The sequence below is a fragment of the Zosterops lateralis genome, assembly GCF_965231275.1.
Source record: "Zosterops lateralis genome assembly, chromosome: 20".
Taxonomy (NCBI): domain Eukaryota; kingdom Metazoa; phylum Chordata; class Aves; order Passeriformes; family Zosteropidae; genus Zosterops; species Zosterops lateralis.
In genome coordinates, this window is record NC_139780.1 from 855,590 (window position 1) to 868,468 (window position 12,879).

The following is a 12,879-nucleotide window of genomic DNA, read 5'->3' on the forward strand; positions in this document are numbered from 1 at the left end:
CTGACCCTCCTTCTGGGCACAGCACTTCAGGCTGCTTTGAAAATGCATCTCTGCTTATTTGTGCATTTGTGCTGCCCCAGCATCAGCATTCCCTGTGCTGTGCACAGAGCAGGAACTCACAGAACAACTCCCCCTTCTCCTTTTCCTTACCCCTCAAATTTGGCCATTGGCTCTCCCAACTCCACGGAGACTTGTAGCAGCCACAAACCAACCACAGATGAGAACATTAGCAGATGAATGTTAATGGAAATTATATTTGTGCTGACAGAGCCTGAGAGGCAGCTGGGTGCACCTCAGGAGGCAGAGGCTCGGGGGCTGCCTGTGCTAATTTCACACTGCAGAGAGTAATCAAGAATTATTACGCCCCAAACACTAAAGCTGCACTCACCCACCAGAAATCGCATCCTAAAAGTTCTGTCTTTCCAGCAGAAACCCCCCCAGATGGGCTGTGTGATGGCTGGACCACAGGGGATGAGCAGAAGGGAAGAAAGCTGAAAATCCACTTTTAAAATCTAGCCCTGCATCCTTTAAATCCTGACAATGGGAGATTCCCAGGCTTTTCCAAGAATTTTTACTCTAAATCAATTTTTTTTTTGGTCTCAATCTCATCTCAGCTTGGCATGAAGTGATTCAAAAGAAGAAGACATTTCTATTGACCCTCTCCCCAGTCTGGAATAAACAGTGCTGGAAAGCAAAGCTTCCCTGTGTAAATAGGAATGAAAAGCGTTGACATTTTAAAAACTCTTAAACGCTACAATTTGTTGCACTGGAAGTTCTGACAGTAATAGTTCCCTAAAGCAGCAGATTAAATTGAGACATATTTATACAGCTTAAATCAACCTCGAAAGTTCAAAATATTTCCCAATTCCCTACATAATGATAACTGTTCTCTTTCACACCCGTAACATGGAGAAATTCAGACTTCAACAAACACTGACAATTTCAATTAGATTTCCCCTTTGATGGCTGTATTTGAAGGTGCTGAAACTAAGGAGCCTTTTTCTCATTTTTTGCTTTTATTTTACTTCTTGGATTCTCACAATTTCCTTAATCCCTCTGAGCCTTCATTTCACAAAGGAGTCACCCACAGTGCCCAAAACAATGGCTGGAGTTGCATTAGGCTGTAAACAGCTGAGTTAGAGATGGTTCCTGTGCCTGAGGAAGGTCATTGTCCCTGTCTGGAGCCAGAGGAAGGAGACCCTGAGGAAATCCCAAAACCTGGGATCTCTGTGGTGACAGAGGGCCCAGCCTCAGCCAAAGAATCCTCTCCAACCACACATGGATGAAAAGGAAGGCAGGTACATTTACTATGGCACACAACACTCAGCTCTGCCCCTTTCTGGGAATTTCCCCACCCATGTTCAGGCTGACCATCACTGCCCTTTACATTGCACGAGCTGGCCTTGAAATATTGTTTGGCCTTTTGAGAATTCAGACCAGAAAACCCCAGCAAGTGTCAAGAGTCAGCAGAGTGACCCCTGCCAGGGAGAGTTCCCTTGAAAGCAGCTTTATGGCACCCTGAGGAATAACAGCTTCTGCTCTCCATCCCAGTGAGCCAATCCCACCCTCCAGCACCAGGTCATGGCATTGCTTTCTGGACCTCCCTTGGTTCAGCAGGGGATGAACAGAAGCTCCTTGTCACCTGGGATTCTGCTGCCTGTGCTCCTGAGGCAGCACAAGGGAGCAACTGGAACATTTTAGCAGGATGCTATTTTTAAATCATCAAAAAGCCAGTTCAAGTGGCTGTGGAGACTCTTTTCCATGAGCACAAAGGATGCTCTCCAATCATAATGTGGATGGCAGCTGGAGTCCTTCACCCACTCCCTGTGTCCATCCCACCCTGCTGGGAGACAAAGCTGAACTCAAATCAGGCCCAAGGAGTGTGTGCCACACTGCTGTTTGTTTGAGTGTTTGCACAGAGCTGCTGTTTTATGGGCAGCCAGGTGCCAGGTCACACAGATAAGGATGTCAGGTACCTGCACTCACTGTGACAAGGACTGGGCTTGTGTGCATAGGGAAGAGACATCTGAAATCCAACATTTTTCCATTCTAGTTCCATTCTTATTCCCACTCAGGACTCCCTACAGCATTGCACCCCAGGGTGTTTTAGGTAGTTTTAGTTGCTGACCTCCCTGCTCTGCTCATCCTGCCCCTCATTCCAGACACCAAGGGGTCAGTGCCACTGCAGTCAGGATGGTGACATGGGGAAAAAGCAGAATGTCCCCAGCTGGGTGGCCTAAAAAACTCCTGCTGCTCTCTTGGGTATTTCTGTATCCCAGCCTGTGACACAAAACTCACACCCACAGAGAGCAAGAGCCACCAGGCATTTAACAAGGCCAAGCCACACAGCTCTTGGCTGCTCAGCTGGGACCTACATTTACCTCCCCAACCTGGTGACTGTTCCTTACAGCAGCACTTTGGTGACAAGCAAACAGCAGATGGGAGTGGGAGGACAGAAGTCTCCGTCCTTCTGTCATTCCCCACCACATCACCACCACCTGCTCCCCTGCCTGGGAGAAATCTGCTGGCTGGAGCACAAGAGGGGACAAGTTAATGGTGCCAGAATCACCCAAGAGTTCCCATCCCACGTGTGGCACTGAGGCACAAGGTGTTTGTCCCACCCACTGAGACACAGCTGTGGAAAGAAGGAAAAAGGGGAGGCAGGACATGTCAGCTCTTCCAAAAGGCAGCTACAGAGAGCTCTGCCTGGACACTCAGAGCTCTCCAGGGCCCCTCTGAGCACCAGTGATGCTCACCCAGGCTGCTGTCAGCGAGGCCACTGGGACTCCTGAGAACTGGAAGGAATTAAAGGAGAAATGGCTTGGTGCAAAGGCTGGAAAAGAGCACTGAATGGGACATGTAGGAAGCAGCACAAAAATGGAGCCAAAGAGGGAAAACAGGGCTGGGGAAGAAAAGAGGATGCAGGATAGATAAAGGATGGGAAAAGGGAAGAAGTTTATATGTCCCCATGTACCAGCCTGGCTTTGAGGAGCATGTCAGCTGCTTAATGCAGAAAGGAACTGCTTCTAACCAGAGCCCAACGCCCCTCAAACCAGTCCTGGGCAGCTCACTCGAGTTCCTCAGGTTTCCTGCCTCAATCAAAGGTTTAGGTGAGTACCTTGCAACTCCTCAGCATCCTGCCAGGCCCCCAACTGAGCCACTAAAATAAACTGACACTACATGTGGTGCAGACAGAAATGTTCCTTACAGGGAAACAAGATGAGCAAATCACACGAAACTTGCTACTCAGCTTGTCAGAATTCCTGGCTTTGTTTTGGTTTCTGCTGTGAACTTTCACTCGTGTGGTTTAAATGTTGCAGTCCAGAAAGAAACAGATTGAGGAGGATGAGTGTGATGTGAGCTGGTACAAGGAGATGGCAGGAGAGTCTGGAAGATGTGTCACAGCAACAGTGGGTCAGTATTTAAGAGTTCAGAGAGAACTGAAGTCTTGGACTGTTCAGTACAGCCACTCTTTGTGTGTGTTCCTTGTCAGCTTCCTGAGCAGGTTTATGCTACAGGTTCATCTCCCCTCCTGCAAAACTTGACAAGAGCAGCCAGCAGGTTTACAAATGAAGCTTTCTTGGCTTCAGAAATGAGGAAGATATTTCTGCCCTTCCTTTGTTGGCTGTACAGGGTTTAACAGGAATAAAACAGGTACAATCTCAGGCTGTTGCTTTCCAAGGGCTCCAGAGGAGTCAGGGCCCCAAGTGATATATTGGCATTTACAGATGTGCACTTAAAGGCTTTGAAACCCTCCAAAACACTGACAGTCCCCACAGAAGACAAGACAGGAGCTGCTGACAGGACAGGGCCATGTCCAGGGCTGCAGCCAGGCTGGGAACTCTGATAGCCAGTGACTACCCTGCCTTGAGTCCTGTCTGAAACCAGGCTGGGCTCACTGAGCAGGGCCTGGCAGCCCCAAGAGCTCCTGACTGACCAGCAGGAACAGGACTAAGGGCCTGAAACAGAGACAAGCTCACCTGAAGGGTTCTGCTTACACCTCTTTTCTTTAGGTTTTTCCGTCCCCGAATGACCAGCTGCAATTGTGGCGAATGATGGGTTAGTACAGGATTGTTCCCCAAAACACAACACACAATATTTTAGCAACAAACAACTTTTTTTTTCCCATTCCCCATCACCCACTCTGCCACCACAAATGGGTTTTTTCCAACATCACATTACTGTTTTTCAATATGATTCCAGAAAGCTTCTGGTTCCTTCAATGTGGTTCCTTACTTGTTTCTGAGTCAGATAAAACCCCCAAGAGACACTGTAACCTGCTCCAGGGAGATATCCCACCCCTTATCTGCCCATTCCAGCCAGAGGCATTGCCAACACCACATATTCTGCTTCTCTTGGATGAGGAACGGAGAGAAGCCAGGATTTTCTTGCTGGCAGCTTATTTATTTCTGCAGCAAGATGCCAAAATTATGTTTCATCTGGTCTGTCACTTTTGCTCCAATTAGGGAGCATGAAGAATGGTATCAGCCCACTGGAAGGCTGGGCAATATACAGGCAGGATAAAAACCTTGTAAAAAAATCCTCTATATGTGGTAGGCCTGAACGAAATTGTCCAGGCCACTGGTTATGTTCAGTTACCACCACTTGGACTTAACACTGCAAGGAAACTGCACAAGTGGAGGGGATTTTCATTCCTTCTAGCACATATATTTTGGTCTCACATACACACATCTGGTTCACTGTGACCTCCATTTGGTGACTGCACAAACAGCTGGACATTGGTTACAGTGACATTTAAATAAACAGTCAGGCTCAGCATCACTGTAACCTGCAAACTGCTGTTCTATCTTCAGTCCTCGATCTTTGCTGCTTGTAAATGTCTTTGCTCCACCAGGATACACAGACACAGCACAAGTACTGCTTGATCTCCCCATCCATCCTTTCTCCACATCTTGGCTCCCCTCTGAAAAGTCTATGCTCAAGCACCTGGTCCTTGGCAGCAGGATTTCCACACCCCCTGTTTGACAGGGCTGGAGTGCCAGGAGCCTGGGGAGGAGGGAGAATAAGGCTCTACCCCAGGAGGGCTGGATGGCTGTGAGCTTAACCAAGGTACCCCATCATACATCAACTGAGCACAGCTGGATTCCTGGAGAGGAACATAGAAGTGGCAGGAAGAGGTGACCACACTTACCACTGGAGTTCTGGGAATTGCTGTTTGTTTCTTCAAAGTTGTTTTGCACTTTGCCTTCCACTCTTCTGCTGAAAGCACTTTCTGCTGGGTGGAGAACAAAGCAGGAGTGGTGACTGGTGAACACTGGACACAGAACCAGGCAGACAGGAGGCAGGACATGCTCCTGTGCCACATAATCACAGACCCTGAACACAGCAGAAAGGTCAAATACCTCATTTTGGAGGCAAATGGGCCAGATTCAGTGAAGGGATAACAGGTGGGTATTTTTCCTGAATGCCTTCTGGCTGAGGTGGCCTGGATTGGCTCTTAGGGAGCCCATGAACACCAGTCCTGACTGAACCAGAAAGGTCATGGCTTCCTCCCCTGCAAAAAAACCCAACCCTTATCTTACTCTTCCTTAAGGTAACAAGCAGACCTGAAAGCCTGTGAGCAGAGGTGGCCAGCCTGAGACTGAACTGAGAGCCTCAGCACCACACCAAAGTGTCACCTACAGAAGCACCGTGCTTCTTTCCTTCTCAGCCACCTGCATTCCTTTCATAAACACCCTCCTGGAAATGCTGAAGCAGAGGCCTGAAGGGTTGGTCTCAGAGCTTGCCCACTATGTCTGGAAAAGCTGTGGAAGATCCTCTGGCAGGGGCCACAGAGTCCTGAAGCATCACTGCACAGCTCAGGGCATCCCACCCTGCTCAAACACCTAAACCCATGTCTCACTTCGCTGGGTTTGCAATATCCAGGCAAATGGATTTACTGTTGTGGCTCAAAATATAAACTAGAGATTAAAAAAAAATAAAAAGTAAGTGGCCAAAGCAATGTGTGTGGACTGTGCTGGACAGGCCCTTGCCCTGAACTCTCATCCTGGAGCCACTGTCACTAGACGGTTCATTTGGACACAAAACCTCCCCCCAGTCTAGCACTAAGAAAAATCTGGTTTAATGCACCTGCTTGGTCTTACTGTGCCCTTCCCACACTGAGAGGACAGCTCACTCTGCTCTCTCTCCTTGTATTGGAATCTTTTGAATGTGAAGTACAATTACCAGTATGGACCAAGTCCTTGGTAAATGTGAATATGTGTTATCCAACAAAACCCATCCCTCTTCAGCATCCATGGCCTCTCCCACTGCAGCCACCTCTCATATTCAGCATCTGTCTGTGCCAGACATTCTAGGGGTGTTTAAACACCATCTGACTGACCAGCCCTTCTTCTGCACCCAGATGGAATTTCCATCCATCAATCCCATAGATTTAAGAGAGTGCTTCCCAGTGGACTGTACACGGCACACTGTTTCACACTCTATTTATTAACTGTTATTTTTCAACAATCTTTGCTTTTTGTTTTGTTTTGTTTTGTTTTTGTTTTTTGGCTTGATCTTGTTTGGAAGGAGGAAACTGAGACAATGGGAGGATCAATCAACTTGCATTTTCTAACTCCTCAGTAATGGTTCTGTAATACTGATTTTTCTCTTTATCTCTCAGAGGTTCCTGCGGGGAACGGAGCACTGTGAAAACACCTGTCCTCCATTTCACTTCCAAAGGCACAGCCCTAGCCCTTAAAACATCACCTCGAGGGAAACAAACACTAAATGCCAAACAGTGCTGAAAAACCAAGCAAAAACCCCCATTCCTGACAAGCCATTACACCAATCCTTGTCAGGAACCTCTTTTATTTGTGACACCAGGATTTGAAACGGTGTCTTTTGTACCTTGTAGTTACCATGACATTTAACAAAAAACAACTTATCACTGGGAAAAGATTATAAAGGATCTAATCCCCTCAGCTGCTTCTGGGAGCAGCTTTTATAGGAGAGAATAAAGCCAGGAAGGGCCAAAACCCAGGATAGGAGTGGACATGGAGCAGCCCAGAAAGCTGGAAGGAATTGGTACCTGTGATGGCCTTGCTGCCCGTGGATCCGGAATTTGGCGTGCGGAACATCTGGGACTGGGAGGCAGGCGGGACCCCCGAGGGGCTGCGGTGCAGGAGGCTGGAGCAGCGGTTTAGGGACGCCGAGGATTTTTTGCTGGACTGGCTGGTCTGTGTCTTCACCGCCACGAAGAGTGGGGACCGAGAGAACTCTGGATGTGAACACTCAGAACTAGTGCCTGCACAGGCAGGGAGATCCCGGAGCGGGGGAAATGCTGGAGCTGCTGATCCAGCGAGCCCCTGGGGCAGAGCTGGGCTCCCCCTGGCCCGAGGGGACACTGGGGAGGCTCTTTGTTCCCTTCCACACCTCTCACTGCCACAGGACCAACCCACTCCTCCTCCAGCAGGGATCACCCCATCCATCCAGGAGCACTGTGTGAGGCTGGGGACACCTGCAGCTCCGTGTCTATGGACTGAATTTTGGGAGCAGGTTTCTAAACCACTCAGAGCTCTGAGTGGGGAGAAGTTTATATCTTTGTTTCTTGACCCTTGAATAAATTCTAGTGATCTCCAGCTACATCCATTGTCTCTTTGACCAAATACAAAGGAAAGGGCACTGTTGGGAGTGGGATGGAATTAGGAGGCAGAGTGAGTAAAGGCTTTTGGTCCCAACTCCAGACTGGTGATAGGAGGAGAAATTCTGAATATTACTGGCAGGAAAGGTGTAAAGACATCAGTGGTACTAAATCCCCTTGAAATGGGAAGCAGTGGGAAGGTGGCAGAGCTGAGCAAAGCCCCAGTGCTCACAGCACACTGCTCCTGAGCTCTGTGCAGGGGGAGCAGAGACCCCAGAGCCCTGCTGTCCTCTGTGGCAGCAGATGGACCCACTGCTGGTCACTAAAGGCTGAAAACACCCCAGTGAAGAGGTGGAGCTTCCAGGGCCAGGGAACCACAGGAATGAGGGCAATCACAAGCCCTGGGGCAGGTCCTTCAGCAGACAACAAGATTAACTTTGTGATGATGATGCTGGACACATATTTTACGCCCTTCACCTTCTACCACAGTCCTATCCAAGCTTCAGAGAACCTGAATGGCACCTCTCAAGAGCCACCAAACCTTAAAAGCGACGGTGTGGTGGACCATGTTCCCACAAACCCAAGGGTGCCTCATTTAATTCCCACAAACTCAATTAATTCCCACAAACCCAAGGGTGCCTCATTTAACCCCTTAAAACCCGATTCCGGGTGATTTTGGGGTGGAAGTGCCCCCTGCCGGCTGCTGAGCTCAGCTCGTCCCTCGAGTGTGATTTAGTAGCAAGGTCATTTAAATGATTTTGAAACGAGTTTTAACTCACTGCTTGAAATAATTCTGCAGAAGCTCGTAAGAAAGACACTTCTTCCCTAACATACATGTTCAGTTATTATTTAGGGGAGTATAAAAATGCTGTGCATCACTTCAGTTAAATAAGAGCCTAAACCATCAGCCCACAAGGGATGTGTAGAATTCCATGGATTGGGGTAGGAGCTCAGAGTCATTCCAGACCTAACAGTGTCCCTGTGAGAGGAGAGATCCCAGCTCAGCTTTACAATACACAGGATCTGTGTCCTGCCTGCTGCAATCCCACAGCTCCAGTGGAGGGATCCCCAGGAGTGAAGTCTCTCCTGCAATCCTTGTGCTCCCACAGCCCCTGGAGGTGCCAGCCCTGCAGCAGATACTCACTGATGGGGGCATGCAGAGCCACATGCTCTTGGTAGGGAGTGTAGTACTTGTACTGCTTGCCACAGAACTCACAGGTGTAATTTCCAGTTTCTGTGAAAGGAACAAGGACAAAGGTCAGGAAGGGAGGCAGCAGCCCCCTCACACAACCCCCAGTTTGTTTTTACAGAGAAACTGTTCAGGTGTCACAAACATTCCTCATGCGTGTGGAACTCGCCTGCCCTGTAATCCACACATCCTCTTCCCAAGAAAGGAACAGCTCAAAACAGAGGGATGGACCATGCATAAAAAGTCAAGTAGAACTGAACAAGCTGCAGATGATTACCCCAAAATTACAGCAAGTAAGTGTGCAAAACAAGGGAAGAGAATCCAGTGTTAAAGTCTGTATTACAGATGACACAGTTCTGTCCTCTGGCATGTGTGGACAACAGGAACTGTTAAACCAGGAAATGAACAGTCAAGTTCAAGTAATAGAGAACTTTTATTTTGGATTGTGGAGTCCTCTTGCAGGAGAAGAGGCTTTTCTGGAGTCAGTGTGCTCATTCCTGCCTTGGGGATACTGGAAATAATGGAGTATCACACACTGACACCTCGTCCTCTTGCCAGTGCTGGGAGTACAGAACTGGCAGCAAGCAGCAAGGAAAATCCACGGCTAATGAATTGTTTCCAAAATGGAAAATTCAGAGAAATGCTTTGTCAAAACCTGGTGTTCTCCCTGTTTCCCTCTGCTCTGTTTGAGGACCCACCACAAAGGCAAGTGTGAATTAATCACCTGCCAGATTGCTCTTCCCCTAACTCCCTTCCCTTCTCTTTGCAGAGCTCTTGAGCAGAGCACATCACAAAGCTGCAGTTCTCAGGGCCAGGGCAGAGCACATCACAAAGCTGCAGTTCTCAGGGCCAGGGCAGAGCCCATCACAAAGCTGCAGTTCTCAGGGCCAGGGCAGAGCCCATCACAAAGCTGCAGTTCTCAGGGCCAGGGCAGAACACATCACAAAGCTGCAGTTCTCAGGGCCAGGGCAGAGCCCATCACAAAGCTGCAGTTCTCAGGGCCAGGGCAGAGCCCATCACAAAGCTGCAGTTCTCAGGGCCAGGGCAGAACACATCACAAAGCTGCAGTTCTCAGGGCCAGGGCTGTCAGTGTTTGATGCTCTGAGCACACAAATCTCAAGCTCTCTGTGTAATGCAGGGCTTCCTCCTGCTTCTGGATGTGCTGAGGCCAAAGGCAGGTGTGCACACCTGAGCTTTACCTTTTACTTGAAACAATAATAACTCTTACTTGGCCCAATCTTCTGGAAGGGCTCGGGCTCCTCCTCCTTGACCTCGTCGGCAGCGATGACGGCCTGGTCGTAGGGGTCTGCAAGAGAACAGAACCAGAGACAGCTGACAACTCCTCAGCTTTGCCTTCTACAGCTGCACGGGCACTGAATGCTCCTGCACCTGTAATCACATTTCCATCTGTAACAGGAGCAGAAGGCAGGAATTATAAACCAGTGACCCCTCTTGTCTGACTTGCTCCTCCTCAGGTGCCCCAGGATTAACCCTCCTCCCAGCCACTAAGTGGCTTTTTAGGAATTAATGCTTTAAAAAATGCGGAGAAAAACTGAATTAACACGTTGCAAAGTCTGATCCGTATTTCCTGATTTTCTTGCAGGGAATCTCCCCTCTAATGCTGCTACACTGGCAGACAGTGGGCACAGCAATGCAGTCTGCAGGCACATCACCTAACAAACACCCACCTGAGACTTCTACCAGCTAACAGCACAGCTAGCGACAAATCACAACCCAACCCGCTTTAGAGAAGAATTTGATTTATACCTTGAACATTTTACAAGATCACCAGAGACATGAAACACCTGTTTCTCTGATTGTCTGAAGCCTGACCAAATGTATGTGCAACAAAAGCCTGGTATCTGGTAGGGCTGGGCATCAACCTACTGGCTGTGGACACTGGGGAGGGAGAGAGGATGCTCCCTGTCCTGATGCAAAACTCCTTTGACTCTTACAAGTTCAGAATCGACCTGCTGTGTCTGAACTAGTGAACGTTTGAAAAGATTGGTAAAATAAAGCACACAAAGGAGCTCGGCTTACCTGCCCGGTTTTCTGGGGCCCCTTCCACACTAAAAACTAACACAGAATAGAAGAAGGAGGGGAAGAAACAAAACAGAAATTAAATCCTCTTAAAAGGTCTTGTTTTCCTCCTGCATTTCACACACTGCTGCAGCACATTTCAGCCCCACTGAATAAACCAGGCTTTGTGCCCCAGTCCCTCCTCTTCCCAGCAGCATCCTCACAGGACCTGGTTGAGCATGCCCAGCCCTAACACACACACAGATGCTCAAGGCCTTTGTTCTGACCCTGACACAGCCCCAGGTGAAGTTCAGGTGCACAGCTGCCTCACCCCTGCTGGAAAACAGCAGCCACATTCCCTTCCCAGGGACTGTCAGTGCCATTAATTGTCTTCTGGCTCCCCAGAGGAGGAAGGGAGCTGGCAGCAGTGCCCTGTCCTTAGAGGATGTTCAGATGTCCACACATTCCAGGTAAACACAACCATTTTTTTTTTTTTTGGACAACCATGTATTGTGAAAAACTACTTGCTTTTTTGAGTCATTCCAAACCTGCTGCTCTCCAAGCAGCCTCTTCCTAGAGCTCTCCTTAGCCAAGTGAGGAGCAGGACTGACAGGCTTGCAGCACACACCAGGAAGGGCTGGAGTGTCTGTGGGCTCTGAGGTGAGGAGCTTTAGATGCTCAATAATCAGGGGGCAAGGCAGCATGGTGCTACTTCAATAAAGAAACTGCTTCTGGCAGTGGGGGTCTGCTTCTGTCTAGTGTCACCAGCCAAGGCCACTTTTACAGTCACAGAGGAAAAACCGGCCTTTAAAGGCCACTGACAACTTCATCAGTTCACTACCACAGTGATTAATAAGAATGAAACACTTCCCAACTCTGAAATCCAAAATACTTCACAGAGAAGTACGTTGGGAACAAACCTGCAAATTCAGAAACCAAAAAGCAACCAACTTCTTTCCAGCAAATAATCAGGCTGACCATTTACCTCGAGGCAGCCAGTCCCAGGATCTCCATCCTAACCATGAACCTCACTGCAGACACACTGCAAGGCCCCTAAATCCCAGCACAGGTGTTGTTTTTGATGCATACAGGGAGAATCAGGCACAACAAACTCCTTTCTGCAGTGCCTGCAGGCTGTGCCTCCATGGCAAAGAAAGCTGACCCATGTAGTGCCACATCCTGCAGATCTGCAGAGCCACATTCTCCTTCCCCAAAAACTTCTCAGCCTGGCTCAGGGGTCTGAGTGTCAAAATATGACTCACCATCCACGGCGTGTAGGTCTCTATGCTCTTGGAAGCAGCTATAGTATTTATATTTTTTCCCACAAATGTCACACGTGTACCTAAAATTGTCTGTAGGAAGAAGAAAACAGAGCAGTTTAGAGACTCTGAGGTGAGAGGCAAGCACTGCAACCACACTGCTCAGTCAGGGACCCCCATGCACTGACACACCCCTCGTGCTCTGTCAAGTCTCTAAGGCACACACAGACAATCACTGCTCCACACTGTCCCCCGTGCCCCACACTACAGGGCTTGGGGCACATTCTGATTTATTTCCTCTCCAGAGCAGACCCCACAGACCTCACAGCAATGAGGATGCAGCACAGCAGGCCCTGCTGGCACCTCCTTTGGAAGTTCAGGGTTCAGCAAGCTCAGGGACAAGCAGGGGTTGGTCAGGATGGGGACAAAGGGGCACAGCTAAACACAGAGTCAATGCATGAACTGTTAGAAAGCAAAGCCTTAATGCACCAATAATTAATGTGGACTGGATGTGAGCACACACCTGCTCCTCACTTCTCCTGTTTCCCAACTGCACTCAGGATCCTGTCAGAACCAACAAACCCAGGAGAACCACCAAGCCAAGGCATGCATATGATGCCTGAAGTTTTAGCTTTCATGTTTTTCAGACTCTGTGCTGTCTAGGTGTGTAGTTCCAAGCCTCATATTAATGTCAGTAGGCTCTCCTCACAGACCAGGTAAACAAAACAAATCCTTTTTCTGCTGGAGACCAAACTGTTACAAGTTTCAGGCCCAAAAGCACAAACAAGGGTGGACTGAAGAGAGAAAACAAGAAGGATGGGACTTCA

At 48.8% G+C, this 12,879-nt stretch overlaps 1 protein-coding gene across 15 annotated transcripts in view; it reads right to left on the bottom strand.

Moving 5' to 3' along the window:
- Positions 1-12,879, bottom strand: part of ZNF618 (zinc finger protein 618) — a 124,868-nt gene that overhangs the window by 16,560 nt on the left and 95,429 nt on the right. For 8 of the 15 annotated variants that reach the window (XM_083876136.1, XM_083876144.1, XM_083876147.1 and 5 more), the window contains 7 exons: positions 12,056-12,145; positions 10,815-10,850; positions 10,003-10,080; positions 8,730-8,819; positions 7,034-7,222; positions 5,153-5,236; positions 3,981-4,037 (listed from right to left, as the gene is read on the bottom strand). In XM_083876136.1, coding sequence (XP_083732262.1) covers positions 3,981-4,037; positions 5,153-5,236; positions 7,034-7,222; positions 8,730-8,819; positions 10,003-10,080; positions 10,815-10,850; positions 12,056-12,145 — 624 coding nt within the window. The remainder of the gene's footprint in view (positions 1-3,980; positions 4,038-5,152; positions 5,237-7,033; positions 7,223-8,729; positions 8,820-10,002; positions 10,081-10,814; positions 10,851-12,055; positions 12,146-12,879) is intronic. The other 7 variants (XM_083876137.1, XM_083876134.1, XM_083876145.1 and 4 more) reach the window with 3 other exon arrangements.